General features: G+C 37.8%; 1 protein-coding gene across 1 annotated transcript; it reads right to left on the reverse strand.

The window, feature by feature from the left end:
• Positions 1-10,384: 10,384 nt before the first annotated feature.
• LOC121399995 (zinc finger BED domain-containing protein 5-like) lies at positions 10,385-12,984 on the reverse strand. The gene has a single exon (XM_041582145.1). The coding sequence runs from the start codon at positions 12,480-12,482 to the stop codon at positions 10,608-10,610; it is 1,875 nt and encodes a 624-aa protein (XP_041438079.1). The 5' UTR covers positions 12,483-12,984; the 3' UTR covers positions 10,385-10,607.
• Between the last annotated feature and the right edge of the window lie 514 nt (positions 12,985-13,498).

Consider the following 13,498-nt stretch of genomic DNA (forward strand, 5'->3'; position numbering starts at 1 on the left):
GATCTTTTTCTGGAACCACTAGTATCCACCTTCTGTTGTAGTGTGCTGTCTAAACTACACAGGAGTAAGTGTAGCCTAAAAATGGTGAGAGAATATGAATGACAAAAAATAAGTGAATTAGTTCCTGCTAAAACCGACTAATGTATAAGAATGTGAATGTGATAGGGACCTTCAACTGTAAACTCGATTGAAGCAGGCTTACTGAATCTTTTAATCTGTGAGTAATCTATAATAGATCACTCAGGAGCAATAAATGGGATAAAAAAAATCACACCAGAATAATAGTGATGGGGTAAAACAAGAAAGGGAAGTAGTATTGGAAGAAAAATTAAGGAATGGAAAGTATAGGTGGAAAGGGTAAATAGGAGATTTCTAAAACCAATGGAAAATGAAAACGTATAGAAAAAACAGCTCAAGATGGGGGGGGGGGAGGTATGAAATAGATGATAGCAGTAGCTAAAGCAGCCTTACACCTTATTCAACATAATGTCAAAGAACAGGTTTTGTGCTCAACATACTTTTAGCCTATTACGTTAATCACATAAAAAAATTGAAACCACTCCATGTCTGGTCACTGCAAGGTAGAGAATTAGTATATGCACCACCATCACCATCTGCTGTGTATGTTTTGTAAGCAGGAGCCCCTTATGCAGGGGAAATGTTTGTTCAATGATGGTTTAATTATTGACCTTGCAAGAGCAAAATATGGAGTAGCTTCAAATTCCCTATTTGGCCTGTGTAGCTCAAGAAATAATGATAAACCATTCATTTTTGTGATTAAAACAATAGGCAAAAGTAAGTTCAGGATAAGCCCTATTCTTTGAACACATGTTAAATAAAGGGGTATACTGCCACTTCATGAAAAAAGGGAATTAAAAGGGGTGAAGGTAAGAAGTAGTATAACATGTAGTGCATATGGAATGGGGAGACAGGTGAGCAAATAGGAGTAGACTGAGAAAACATGAGAAAATGAGAATTTGCTTGCTGTCAAATACCTTGTTCTCTGTTATTAGGCATTGTGATTTGTTCTGGCCCATTTAACACACTCCTAACATGGCAGTTGGTACAAAACTCATTACACTTACAACTAACATTTAAACCATCTGCTTCATTTGTTCTTAAGTACTTGAAAGGACAGATAGTAGGAAACCCACACAGATACTGATAGTAGGAAGCCCACAAACTCCATCCAGATGATGCACAGGAACCCAGCAAAGCAAGACGACAATGCTAACCACTACATCCCCATGCTTTCCATTAGAAATCATTAAATTGTCTTAACATGAACAGATTTTTGCTGCAGATCTTGCTTATATGTGATTAATGGGGAATTCATTTTTAGGTTACATTGTCCCACTACAAATGGGAAGGTTAAAAAATAGGTCTTAAAGATCAATGGCAATTGTTAATGACAGGGTTCCCTTGCTCAGAGTCTTTTGACAGATTTTTATTCAGGACCAGCGTAATGAGCAAAGAAACGGTGCTGGATGATTAAGTGCATAAACTCACTGCATAGTGTTTATGAACTCTAAGCACCCCTACATTAAAAGAGTGCTTTATATGAATACATATAGTCTTGATCCAGGGACTGGTATAATTGCCACTTTCAGTTGAGAAAGGGTTTGTTTTTCTCCTGAGCAAACAGATACAACCTCAACAAGGGGAGCACTAGATGTGATCTATTTGGATTTTGCCAAAGCGTTTGATACTGTGCCCCACAAACGACTGCTTTCTAAACTAAGGTCTGTTGGGCTTAATGAAGTCATTTGCACATGGATAGGAAACTGGCTACAGGATCTGGTACTGATGGTGGTTGTTAATGGGACATTCTCTACTTGGAGTAAGGTTCTTAGCGGGGTTTCTCAGGGCTCGGTATTGGGTCCACTTTTATTTAACTTGTTCATTAATGACTTAGGGGAGGGTATTGTCAGGGGCGCTCCGCCAATGAGGTGAGCTGAGCCGCTCGCCTCAGGCGGCAAAGCCAGAGTGGATTCCAGGGGCGGCAAAAAGCCGCTCCTGCACCTTTAAGAGCCGAATTTCCGGTTTCTAAACTGGAAATTCGGCTGTACTATTGCGAGAGAGCGCAATTGCACTCTCCGCAATAGTGTTCCTGCCTCCCCTCCCGACAGGTAAGCCGGTGAGGGGGGCAGCATTGCAGGAGCCGCCTCAGGTGGCTCCTTAGTCAGAATCGGCGCTGGGTATTGTAAGTAATGTATCAGTGTTTGCAGATGACATAAAACTATCCAGCCCAATTAATTCCATCCAGGATGTGGCATCCTTGCAACAGGATCTTGACAAACTTTCATTCAATATTAATATATGTAAAGTCATGCAACTGGGATGTAAAAATATCCAAGCCACTTATACCCTTAATGGGACTGCACTAGGCAAATCCATAAAGGAAAAGGACCTCTGAATTTTTGTAAATAATAAATTTGGATGTAACAAGCAATGCCAGTCAGCAGCATCAAGGGCAAACAAAGTCTTGAGATGTATTAAAAGGGGAAGATAGGGTTATTTTTCCACTGTACAGAGCACTGGTAAGGCTCCTTCTGAAGTAGAAAACACAGGCACTCAAGGCAAAGAAATAGCAGGGTTCCCCCTTGCTGTTTATAATATGCACTAATAAACAGCAAGGGGAACCCTGATATTTCTTGCCTTGAGTGTCTGTGTTTTCTACTTGTACCTCAATATCGGAGGCTGCCGTATCCTCCTACAAAGGGCAACAGGCTACACAGTGGAGGAAGGGTTAAGGGTGTGCGCGACTTCACCTACACACAGTTCAGAGTCCATCTGGAATATGCCATACAGATTTGGTCTCCATCGCTCAAACTGGATATTATTGAATTAGAGATGGTACAGAGAAGGGTAACTAAGCAGGTAAAATATATGGAACATTTCAGCTATGAGGAAAGACTGGCCAATTTGGGGTTGTTCACAGAGGCACTTAAGTTTGTGCTCCACTGATGAGATCTTGTGTTCACCAGGTGACATTCACCATATGTAGAGAATTAATTTAAGCACCATTTGAGACATTTTAGTACACTGGTATCCAGTGCCTGTGATCTGTATGTAATACCCTTAAGTGACTTGATTTAATTTTGACACTGGACCATAAAAACTGAACCTTTTGCTCTGTGTTTAGGAACCTCTTACATCCAGTCTTTACCAAGTGCTACAGTGTGGTGAGTTACAGTTCAATAGCATCCAACCCTTTTTTCACCAATTGCAAGGGTTCAGCTGAGAGAGAGTAGGTTGCAGGTGCATTTAAGAATGGGCTGCCGTAGTTAAACTAAAGCTGATTACATATCAACAAGTTATACAGCAAATAACATTGTTTCTCAGCATGCAACATTAGGGGGCTGATTATTTAAATGCAATTTTTATTACATTTGATTATAAAGCTAAATACCTTTGAATTCAGACTTTAAGAATTTGAACTGTTTTGCATTTAATTAGGTTCCATTTCTCCTGTGATTTGAAAAAGTTCTGTTCTTTGTGAATAGATTCTGATTGGCATATTATTGTGTTACACTCCACTGAAGAAAGTTTGTATGGAATAGATCCTGCTACTTTGCTGTAAAGAATAGAATAAGCAGTTCTATACAGGTAGTTTTGTTTTTAGGCCTCAGACGCATTTTTGAATGCAGTCTGATTTTGGACACACCATAGCCAACGGTATAGGAACTGGCTAGTATTGCACTTTGATGTTATTTCTGACAATAATAGCTCAATCTATCAGTCTAATGTCACAGCACACCAATAGCTTTATAGGTTCCTTACTTTTTTGAAACTCACAGTGCAAAGCATGAGGTGAGACTACTGCTATGCAATCTAAGTAGTTAAATGTCATTCTAGTTAGTCTATTGAAATTAAATCAAAATCACAGATGTGTGTGGCTGTGAAGATGTGGAACTATAGGAGGCACCAAGAAGAGGTGGCCTCTGATCATCCCAATAAGTAATGATGGACTTAAAGGAGAACTAAAGCTTAACTATAGAAGTAGAGTAGCCCAAGGCAACCAGAGCCCTTTAGCAGGGAAGATCTGTGCGTGAAGAAGTGGTTTACAAACTTTGGGACTAACAATCCTACAGGCGTCAAGAGCAGTTGAAGGCAATGCTAGAAGGAGATTGTGCGTAAAAATACTGTTTGCTAGATACTAGAAGGTTGAAGATCACTTAGAGTGAGATTCAAGCAGAAGACTTATTTTTATCCGAGCTCAAAGATGGCATATTTAAATAACAACCTTTTTCTGATTTCCTTTTCTTTTTACAGTCAGTGATTGCCGAATAAATTCGCCAGACACAAATTTGCTGTGAATTTCCATGTTTCGCCACAAGCAAATTAATTAGGGAAACTGCGACAACAATTTACCAGCGAAATCCACTGCATCAAAAAAAATTGTTGCATGCATAAAAATTGCCAAAATTATTCGGATGCCCATTGACTTTAATGCATTTGGACAAAATAGTCCTGCATATAAAAAGGCTGCAGCAAACACATGAAATTTAAGTATCCTTCAGGATTTATTGGCTTTATAATTATGCCATATTGTGATACATGGCACCTTTTTTTGTATTTAGAGTATTCCAGAAGTGGAAATACACAAAAAAACATATTTAAACATATTAAAAAAACTCAGGTTCTCGTGAAAAAAAAAACCAACAACGTATAAACTAAAAATTCTCCCACAGGAAATGCCCCTAATATGTGAGAGCACAAAATGTTCAAAAAATGAAATGCAAAATGTTGCTGGCACCTAAAGGGCTAATAAACCAGGGGAGAGCTACTTGCTTGTATGGTACCTGAGGAGTGTCAATGAAATTTCAGCTTCAAATGTATTTTAGTGATATTCTATATAAAATGGTTAATAATTATGATTGATGCTGCAGTGACAAAATAGTAAGTGTCATGGAAACTTTGTGCAGAGAAGGATACAAAAGTGAGTGCAGCCATACTACTTACTTACTTACAAAGAACTTTAAAAGTCAAATTTCTAAACACAGCCATTTGCTGCTTAGCAGAATACTAATAATTGCTCATTATTTTATTTTTTCTTTAATTTGTATATTTACCTATAGTCCAATTATTCCATACAAGCCAACCTTATTAAGACCCAGTTTTTATAACATCACTTAATAATGCATACATATGCTACAGTACAAGGAAAAGGAGAATTCAATGTTTTTAACTTCACGCCTCTTCTTTTACAGTCTAAAAATGTATTAACTAACCATGGGGGTGTACAGAAAGATTGCAGTTTTGTATGTTTCATAAAAGCTGCCATTTCAGGGCCAAAGTAGACTGGGTACTTAAATTCCACTTGTGAGCTGACGGATTAGTGTTACAGTTAGCAGCTGGCGATCCGAAAGAATCAAGAGTATCTGCCATCATCATGCTGTTTCTGTCTTCGCTGCTTGTCTGATTGCAAAAACTGTAATCAATAAGTGGCAGGCTGCGAGAGACACTACTACACGGTCCCTACTGCGAGGATGAGCGCGGGTTCTGTTCAGAGACAGAGGACAAGAATCAGCTGCTGAGAATCAATAGCAGCTCTGATCGTGTTTATTGGATGCAGAGAGACTCATAAAGTGTTTACAGTTTTCAGCACACGGTTGGATGAAAATGAAGCTGGTTCTCAAGAATATCTGTGACCACAAAGCCTGTGAAAAGTACAATTCTTTTATACAAGCTATAGGGAATAGGTTTTTGCTTTATGTTTTAAAATGCTATCCATAGGCTTCTTGCTTGAAGGCAAAAGCAGGTGTTTTGCTAGTGCGTACATACTGAGAACATCTCTTGTGATTGACTGGAAATACATGTTATATTGTCAGAAGTCAGAGACCTTTTCTTAGTATTATTTAGGGAACAGTCTAATGGAGACCTCATACCACTGACTACTGGCTGCAGGGCCATATTTAAAACTATACAAACAATACTTCAGCAAGTTTCTTCAAGTAAAAATACTCAATGCTCTTTTAGTTAAATCAGAAAATCAGAAAATTGTTACTATTGTTACTGTTCTACCACCTTCCAACCAAAAAAACTGTTGCATAGTAGTTAAAGTTGAAAAAAAAAGACATTTGTATTAAGTTCAACATTTTACCCAAGTATATCCTATCTGTATGTAAAACATGTTCTGTCGACAATGTTGGTTTGAGTTTTTAACACACAAAAATATATATGTATGGGACTTAAAAGGCACTAGAGGTGCACAGCCCAGCTACAGGAATTGTGCTTTACAAACTGATATGGAGTGCACCGATAGGTGAATGATCTATGAGAAAACAGATTGTAATTATGATTACACTGGTTATAAAATGAACATAGTATAAGTAATATGGGATCCATTATCCAGAAACCCCTTATCCAGAAAGCTCTGAATTACAGAAAGGCTGTCTTCCATAGACTACATTTTATTCGAATAATGGTGCATGTGTAAGGTATGAAGATCTAAATTACGGAAAGATCCATTATCCAGAAACCCCCTGAACATTCTGGATAACAGGTCTCATACCTGTACAGTTTTTAGATCCACATTCTTTAAAAAAATCTCCATTACTGCCCTTTTTCTTCACTTTCTATGCTGGACCGCAGGCTCTTTCATATTATCATGACATGTGATGGTCAGTGAGAGACAAGCAGAACTTAGACTGAGCAAATTGTGCTTTAATCAAAGCTATAGAGCCAACTCCTGATTTGCTATTATAACTAGATGGCCCTCCAGCTGTCAAAGACCAATAATTGCTCTAGCCAGAGGCACACACTATTCTTGTTTTGCAACATTTGGAGGGACACCACACACATGGAGGAGCATGTTTTTTGTATTTTCCCAATCATATATCAGATAGTAGCCCTCCATCTTTCCCCAATTAACTGGCTCCAGCCAAGGGTACATGCAGTCATGTCATTATCCATCAGCACATGAGAAAGTGACGCTCCAAGGGCAGTTGCCGACATGGAGATTTGTCGCTTGCAAATAATTATGCACAACTGTGGGCAACAAATCTCTCCAAAAATGTGTCTCCATTGGAAATAACTGAAAACCAACATATCGGGAAGTTGCCTAAAGTTCCCCCCAGGCAACTTCGAAGGACAAAGTGATGTGTTGGTTTTACCACCAGCAATTTCAATTATTTCCAATGGAGACGTATTTTCAGGAGACTTGTCCCCTGCAGTAGTGCATTTTTATCACAGGCCACAAATCTCCCTGTCGGCCACTGCCCTAACTGTCCCTGATAAACTGATTAGTTCCAGGCAATGGTGCAGGCAGTGTTTCTTCTGCAATAGTAGGGGAGCCACCGCTCACATGGAGGAACATGCAGATATCCAGTAGCGTATATCAGAAGGTGGACCTCAAGCTGTCCCAGATGAACTACTTTTAATCAATGGTGTAGGCAGTTCTTGTTCTGCAACAGCTGGGTCGCCACTTGCTTCCATGGACTGGTATGCTCTTCTCATCATGGAAGAACATGTAATATCAGAAGGTGGACCTCCAGCTGTCTCTGATTAACTACCAAAAAGCAAGTGTTTAATCTGATCTGATACATGTTATTGGAGAATGAGTAGAAAGCATGTTCCTCTTTATGAGATGGTTTTTCCTGTAATTCACGAGTTTTTGGATAACGGATTTCCAGATAAGGGATCCCGTAACTGTATGTGATATACACAAAGGTAAAGTTATTGACATCATGCATCTTTTTTCAATTTTTTATTAAAATCCCCATTTTGTACCTTGTCTTGTGGGGGGGGGGGTGTTGTTGGAAATTGTAGTAAGAATGTTGCTTATCTGCTATTACTAAGCACATTAACAAAGGGATGATTTGGTTTAACACTGTAGGTTGTTTTCACAATGACTGTTGCTATGGCAGTGGAATGTAAAGTAATGAAGCAGAAATCCACTAGCAGCAAGAATGCCTGTGTATGAACACAGTTAACAATGTATTGTTGCCTTCTTTGTTCCTGATTAAAGTTATATGTTTTGCACATCACCATTGTTGTTTTGCAAATACAAACAGAATTTGCTCAAGACATCATCAAGAAAGCAATAGTCAAAAATAAATTGACTTCATCAAGCTTTTCAATAGAGTTTCCAATACTTTATCCATATGGTTCTTTGGTAATTTAACTCAGAAACCTTAGATGACAGGAATTATTCTGTAAACCAGTCATGTACTTTAAAGGCCAAAGTTCCAGGAAGATTTCCCTCCATCAAGTGATGGAGATGTTAAACCTTAATTCTAGTATTAGTCAGTGTTAACAAAACATAGTTAATTAGAATCTCATTGTCAAAAAAAACAATTCATGAAGATTATTGTTTGAAGTGCTGTATTATAAATGAAATACAAGCAAAAGTTTCCATTCATTACAACCTCAAATATACATTTATTAATTGATATTATTCATATTATCATTTATTAATTGATAATATAATACAATACCAGGTAATGATAGGTAAACCAACAAAAATCCACATTCATGCGGAATTCTGTTTTTTTGTAAATGTTTAAACGCATGTTCTGTAATAAAGGGGTACATTCTCCCTTAAACAAAATAAATAAATATACTTATTAACTTGAGCTTCTTGCATGAGATATAACCCAATAACTTCCTAATGATCTGCTCTTCCCAACTCTAGGAAAGTAAGTGAACGGTACTATTTATCTTTTCAAGGTAATGAGCTATTTACAGCAATGCCTTTTAAAGCATGTGAAGATCTAAATGCCATTTTGCAAACAATAATTTCCATGACACTTCAGTTTGGAAATGTTATTCCTAATGCAATATTACAGAAAACATCTAATGTATAATATATTTTACAACTCTTTCAATGTTCAGAAGTGTTCTGTCTTAGCTCTGTAAAATGATACCTCTATATAGAGGGGAGAGAAAAAAAACTTAACCAAGGCCATAGGAGTTTTTTTAATAGTTACATAAAGCCTCATTGATTTCAGTGCTAAAATACTATACGATGCTAGTTCCACTATGATGATTAAAAGCAACCGTACAATCTTATTTGATTTTACTGCCACTTAAGAAATTCCTTTACTTAGTGAAACAATAACAGCACATAAATAACTATTTGTCTATTATTTTTGGTGATCAAATTACTGTCATAAAATACATTACATTCTACTTACATAATTATTATATATTTGATATCTCTCAAAGGAATTATGTCATTAATAGGATACTAGCATTGAACAAATGCTATAGTTTGTGCCTTTAAATTCTTGGCTGTATTAAGATGCTGTAATTCAGATTAAAGGGGATCTATCGCGAAAATCAAAATTGGTAAAAAGAATCATTGCATCAAGTTATCAAAATGTCTAAATATAATGTATTAAAAAAAATGTACAGTTTTCAGTACAGAACTTCAGGTAACACATACTACTCCTAATTTTATTGAATAGACCTAGATGCACACTTGGGGTATGGGTCTTCAAAGGAGCAAGCAACACCATTAGTCAGAGTAAAGGTGGTCAGTGGCGTAACTATAGAGGAAGCAGACCCAGCGGGGGGGGGGCAGGGACTCAGTAGAATATTTACCAGTCACTCTGTCTGTACTTGACTGGGAGAATGTGCAAACATGACAGCCTTACTTTCCTCAAACGGAGCTTCCAGAGTAACAGTTGGTGTGAGGATGCTATTCAGCATGGAGGAGGGTGGGACTTTGCTAGTTGCTAAGTGACATCATAGCTAGTGAGAAGCCACTCCCATTCAGCAGTAGCTTGAACTGTCTCTCAGAGAAAGCACCCTCATTGCATGTAGTAAAATGTCATTTTACAAAAAAAGTAAGCATTTCCGCTAAAGAAATATATTTGGAGATATTATTATTTTCACCTCAATTATCCATTAGGAGATTTTGATTTTCGCGATAGATCCCCTTTAAACTACTTGGAGTACAATAATTCCAAATACTATATTAGTGTTTTTCTATTAATAGAGTTAAACCTTATAAAATGACATCTTTGCACCCCACGTCTTCAAAATAGGCTTCCCAAGTTTAATAGCAGATACAGGAAGAATTGCTTATTAGACTTCACAGGTTTATCAACAGACTAGCATCACTATTAGTGGTCTTCACTGGGAGACTTTTAAATAAAAACAATTACATTAGTTGCTAATTAAATGACTATATTATTATATTGCCAATACCTTAAAGCTAAACCGATAACATTACTACAAATATATTCGCTCTTGCATTTTCTCTTTAGACAATGTATATTTTGGGACACTGGGACATAAAAAATATATATATACTGTATAGGATTTTGTGCAGAATATAGGGTCTATTAGGTGTAGTAGATATTTAAACTGTATAAGCCTGTCTCTATTTAATGGGTGGAATTAGCAAGTATTGTTTCCTATTGTTCCATAGTGCAGTGTTTTTCAACCTTTTTTGAGCCAAGGCACATTTCTTTCATTGAAAAAATCCCGCGGCACACCAACAGCTGAAAATGTGAAAAAAAAGCTTATATTAACAATATTACAAGTGCTATTGTTAATATAAGCTTTTTTTAAACATTGAAGAATGACGGTTATATTTAGGAATCAAATAAACACAAAGAAAAAAGTATTTTATAATCTTTGATATTTATACTCACTCAGTGTGAACCCTGGGCCTGTTTGGATGAACACAGAGCTGATATCCTGGCAGGAATCGATGAAAGACACAAACGAAGATCTTCCTCCACAGCTCTCAGTCTTTCTCTGTTTTTAGATTTTACAGCAGTCAGGCTTGAAAAGCTCACCTCACACAGATATGTTGTGGAAAATGGGAGCAATGTCAAAATAGCTTTGTTGGCCAGCATGGGGAACTCCTTGACAGCTGCCAACCAAAAACTGTCCAAAGGTAGATCAGCAAAGTTTAGCTTGAGACCACGATCTTGTCTCAGTTCAGTTAGTTCCTCCTGCTCCTGTAAAGTCATGTCCTTTCCAACAGCTGATGCTGAGCTGAATGGGTCCCTAACCCAGTCAAGGCACTCCGTGGAGGCTGAAGAGAAATAAAATGACATCTTCTCCTGAAGAGTTTTCAAATGTTTAGCTATTAGCTCACACAGTACAGCAGTATTAACATCTTTCCATTTATCGGTGAGTGGGAACATTTCAAGATTGCCACTTTCCACATGTTGCTGCCAGAGTTGCACCTTTGAACGGAATCCATTTATTTTATCTGTACTTGTAAGCAGGTTTTCATTTCGGCCTTGCATTCGTGTGTTCAGCTCATTCAGATGATGAAAAATATCTGCCAGGTATGCCAGCCTTGCACACCACTCATCACTTGCAAGCAGCTTTGCGTAATCGGACCGCTCATTTGTCAGAAACACTTTAAGTTCCTCTCGCAGCTCATACACACGGGCCAGCACCTTGCCGCGCGACAACCATCGGACCTCCGTATGAAACAGCAAGGTTTTATGCTCCGCTCCCATTTCCTCACACAAAGCCGCAAATATGCGACTTTTCAGAGGTCGTGACTTCACAAAGTTTACCATGCGCACAGCATTATCCAACACAGGAACGAGGTCTGCTGGTAAAGTCTTGGCTACGAGGGCTTCGCGGTGTAAAAAACAGTGCGTAATGATCAGATCTGGATTTTTTTCCTTCACTCTGCTTACAAAGCCTTTGGTGCGCCCGACCATGGCTGCAGCTCCATCAGTGCAGACACTCGTGCAGTTTTCCCACTTAAGTCCTCCTTTTTCCAGATATTCTGATGTGACCCGAAAAATTTCCTCTCCTGTTGTTTTTTCTGGCAAAACCTTGCAAAATAGAAAGTTTTCTCTGATTGCGTCTCCATCCACAAAACGCACATTGGCCAAGAGTTGAGCATGTCCACTTATATCAGTAGACTCATCAAGTTGCAACGCAAATTTATTACTGATACGGATCTTGTCCAAAACCAAACTTTCGATGTCTGCAGACATCTCATCAATACGTCTGGAAATCGTGTTATCTGAGAGAGGGATTTTGGCTATTTCTTTAGCCGCTTCGGGTCCGAGCATCTCATTTACAATGGCTTTGCAGGCAGGAAGTATTAATTGCTCTGCCACAGTGTGGGCCTTTTTTGATTTAGCCACAAGTTCAGCGACGTGGTAGCTAGCTTTAAGGGCTCTCTCATTTACCTTTGCGGTTTTTCTCATGAAAGTTGCCTGTTTCTCCGTGTGTTCACGCAGGTGAACAAAATACTCCACATTTTTGTTTTGAAGTGAAGGGTGTTTAGTTTGGAGATGGCGTTTAAGTTTACTTGGGACCATAGCACTGTTGGAGAGCTTTTCACCACATACCAAGCACAACGGAATCGGTGTCGTTGCATCTCCTGTAAAAGTAAATCCAAATGAAAGATAGCTTTCGTTGTATTGCCTCGTGCCAGAAACTTTGCTTGACGTCACCGTCTTTGCTTTCTTTTGACCTCCACTCATACTAGGGCCTTCATCTGGGTCCAGTTCAGAGTCAGCATTTTTCCTCTTCAAAAACTTATCCATCACTTTCACTGTCGTTCACAAATTGGATAATTTTTACAATGAGTTTTCAAACACAGCTCTGCAGGGGGGAAACATTAGGCACATTTTAATCATGTTTATGTTTCTCCTGTATACAGCAGGAGATAATCTGCCTCCCATGGTGTGCCATGTACATTTTCCTTCTTTCTAAATTTTAAGTAAGGTGTAAGTACTAAATAAATAAAATAATCAATAAAAAAAAATAATAAATCAAATTAATTATTATTGTTGTTTTTCAATCTACTCAGTATGATTTATTATTTTTTTTATTGATTATTTTATTTATTTATACGTAACACACAGTAGATTGTGTGTTACGTATTACAGGTATGGGACCTGTTATCCAGAATGCTCAGGAGGACCTGCATTTCTCTGGATTAATGGCCTTTCCATCATTCCATCATATAAGTCTTATATGATGGAATGATGGAAAGGCCATTAATCCAGAGAAATGGATAATTTTTTATTATAAGATAAATAAACCCAATAGGCTGGTTTTGATTCCAGTAATGATTAATTAATGATTAATTATATCTTAGTCGGGATCAAGTACAAGGTATTGTGTTATTATTACAGTCATAGAAAAAGGAAATATGTTTTAAAATGGATTTAAATGGACTCTATGACCTTTGAAGAATTCTGGATAATGGGTTTCTGAATAAAGGATCCTATACCTGTACTATTTGAATTTGTACACAGAGAACCCTGCCAAAAATCTAAGTCACCAGCCTTATAAACAAACAAGGAGCAAGGTTACGCAATGCACTGGGATCTGTAGTCAGAAAAAACTCACAGTAAATAATGTCTATCTAAATAAGTCATCTGGCTGCTGAAACACAGAAAAACAGGAAATATGTGTTTTTTTTATTTTCTATAATAGAATGCACAAATAGTGTTTCAATTGGGGATTCTTGGGCATTTCCTCCAAATACTTTCCAAATGCATAACAGATTTTGCTTAATGGCTCTCAGGGGAAGGCTCTTTTATTTTCAAGCAAC

Source organism: Xenopus laevis, chromosome 2L, assembly GCF_017654675.1.
Source record: "Xenopus laevis strain J_2021 chromosome 2L, Xenopus_laevis_v10.1, whole genome shotgun sequence".
Lineage (NCBI taxonomy): Eukaryota > Metazoa > Chordata > Amphibia > Anura > Pipidae > Xenopus > Xenopus laevis.

Excerpts from the sequence above, each read along its gene's own strand:
- LOC121399995 (XM_041582145.1), bottom strand. The coding sequence starts at position 12,482 with ATGGATAAGTTTTTGAAGAGGAAAAATGCTGACTCTGAACTGGACCCA.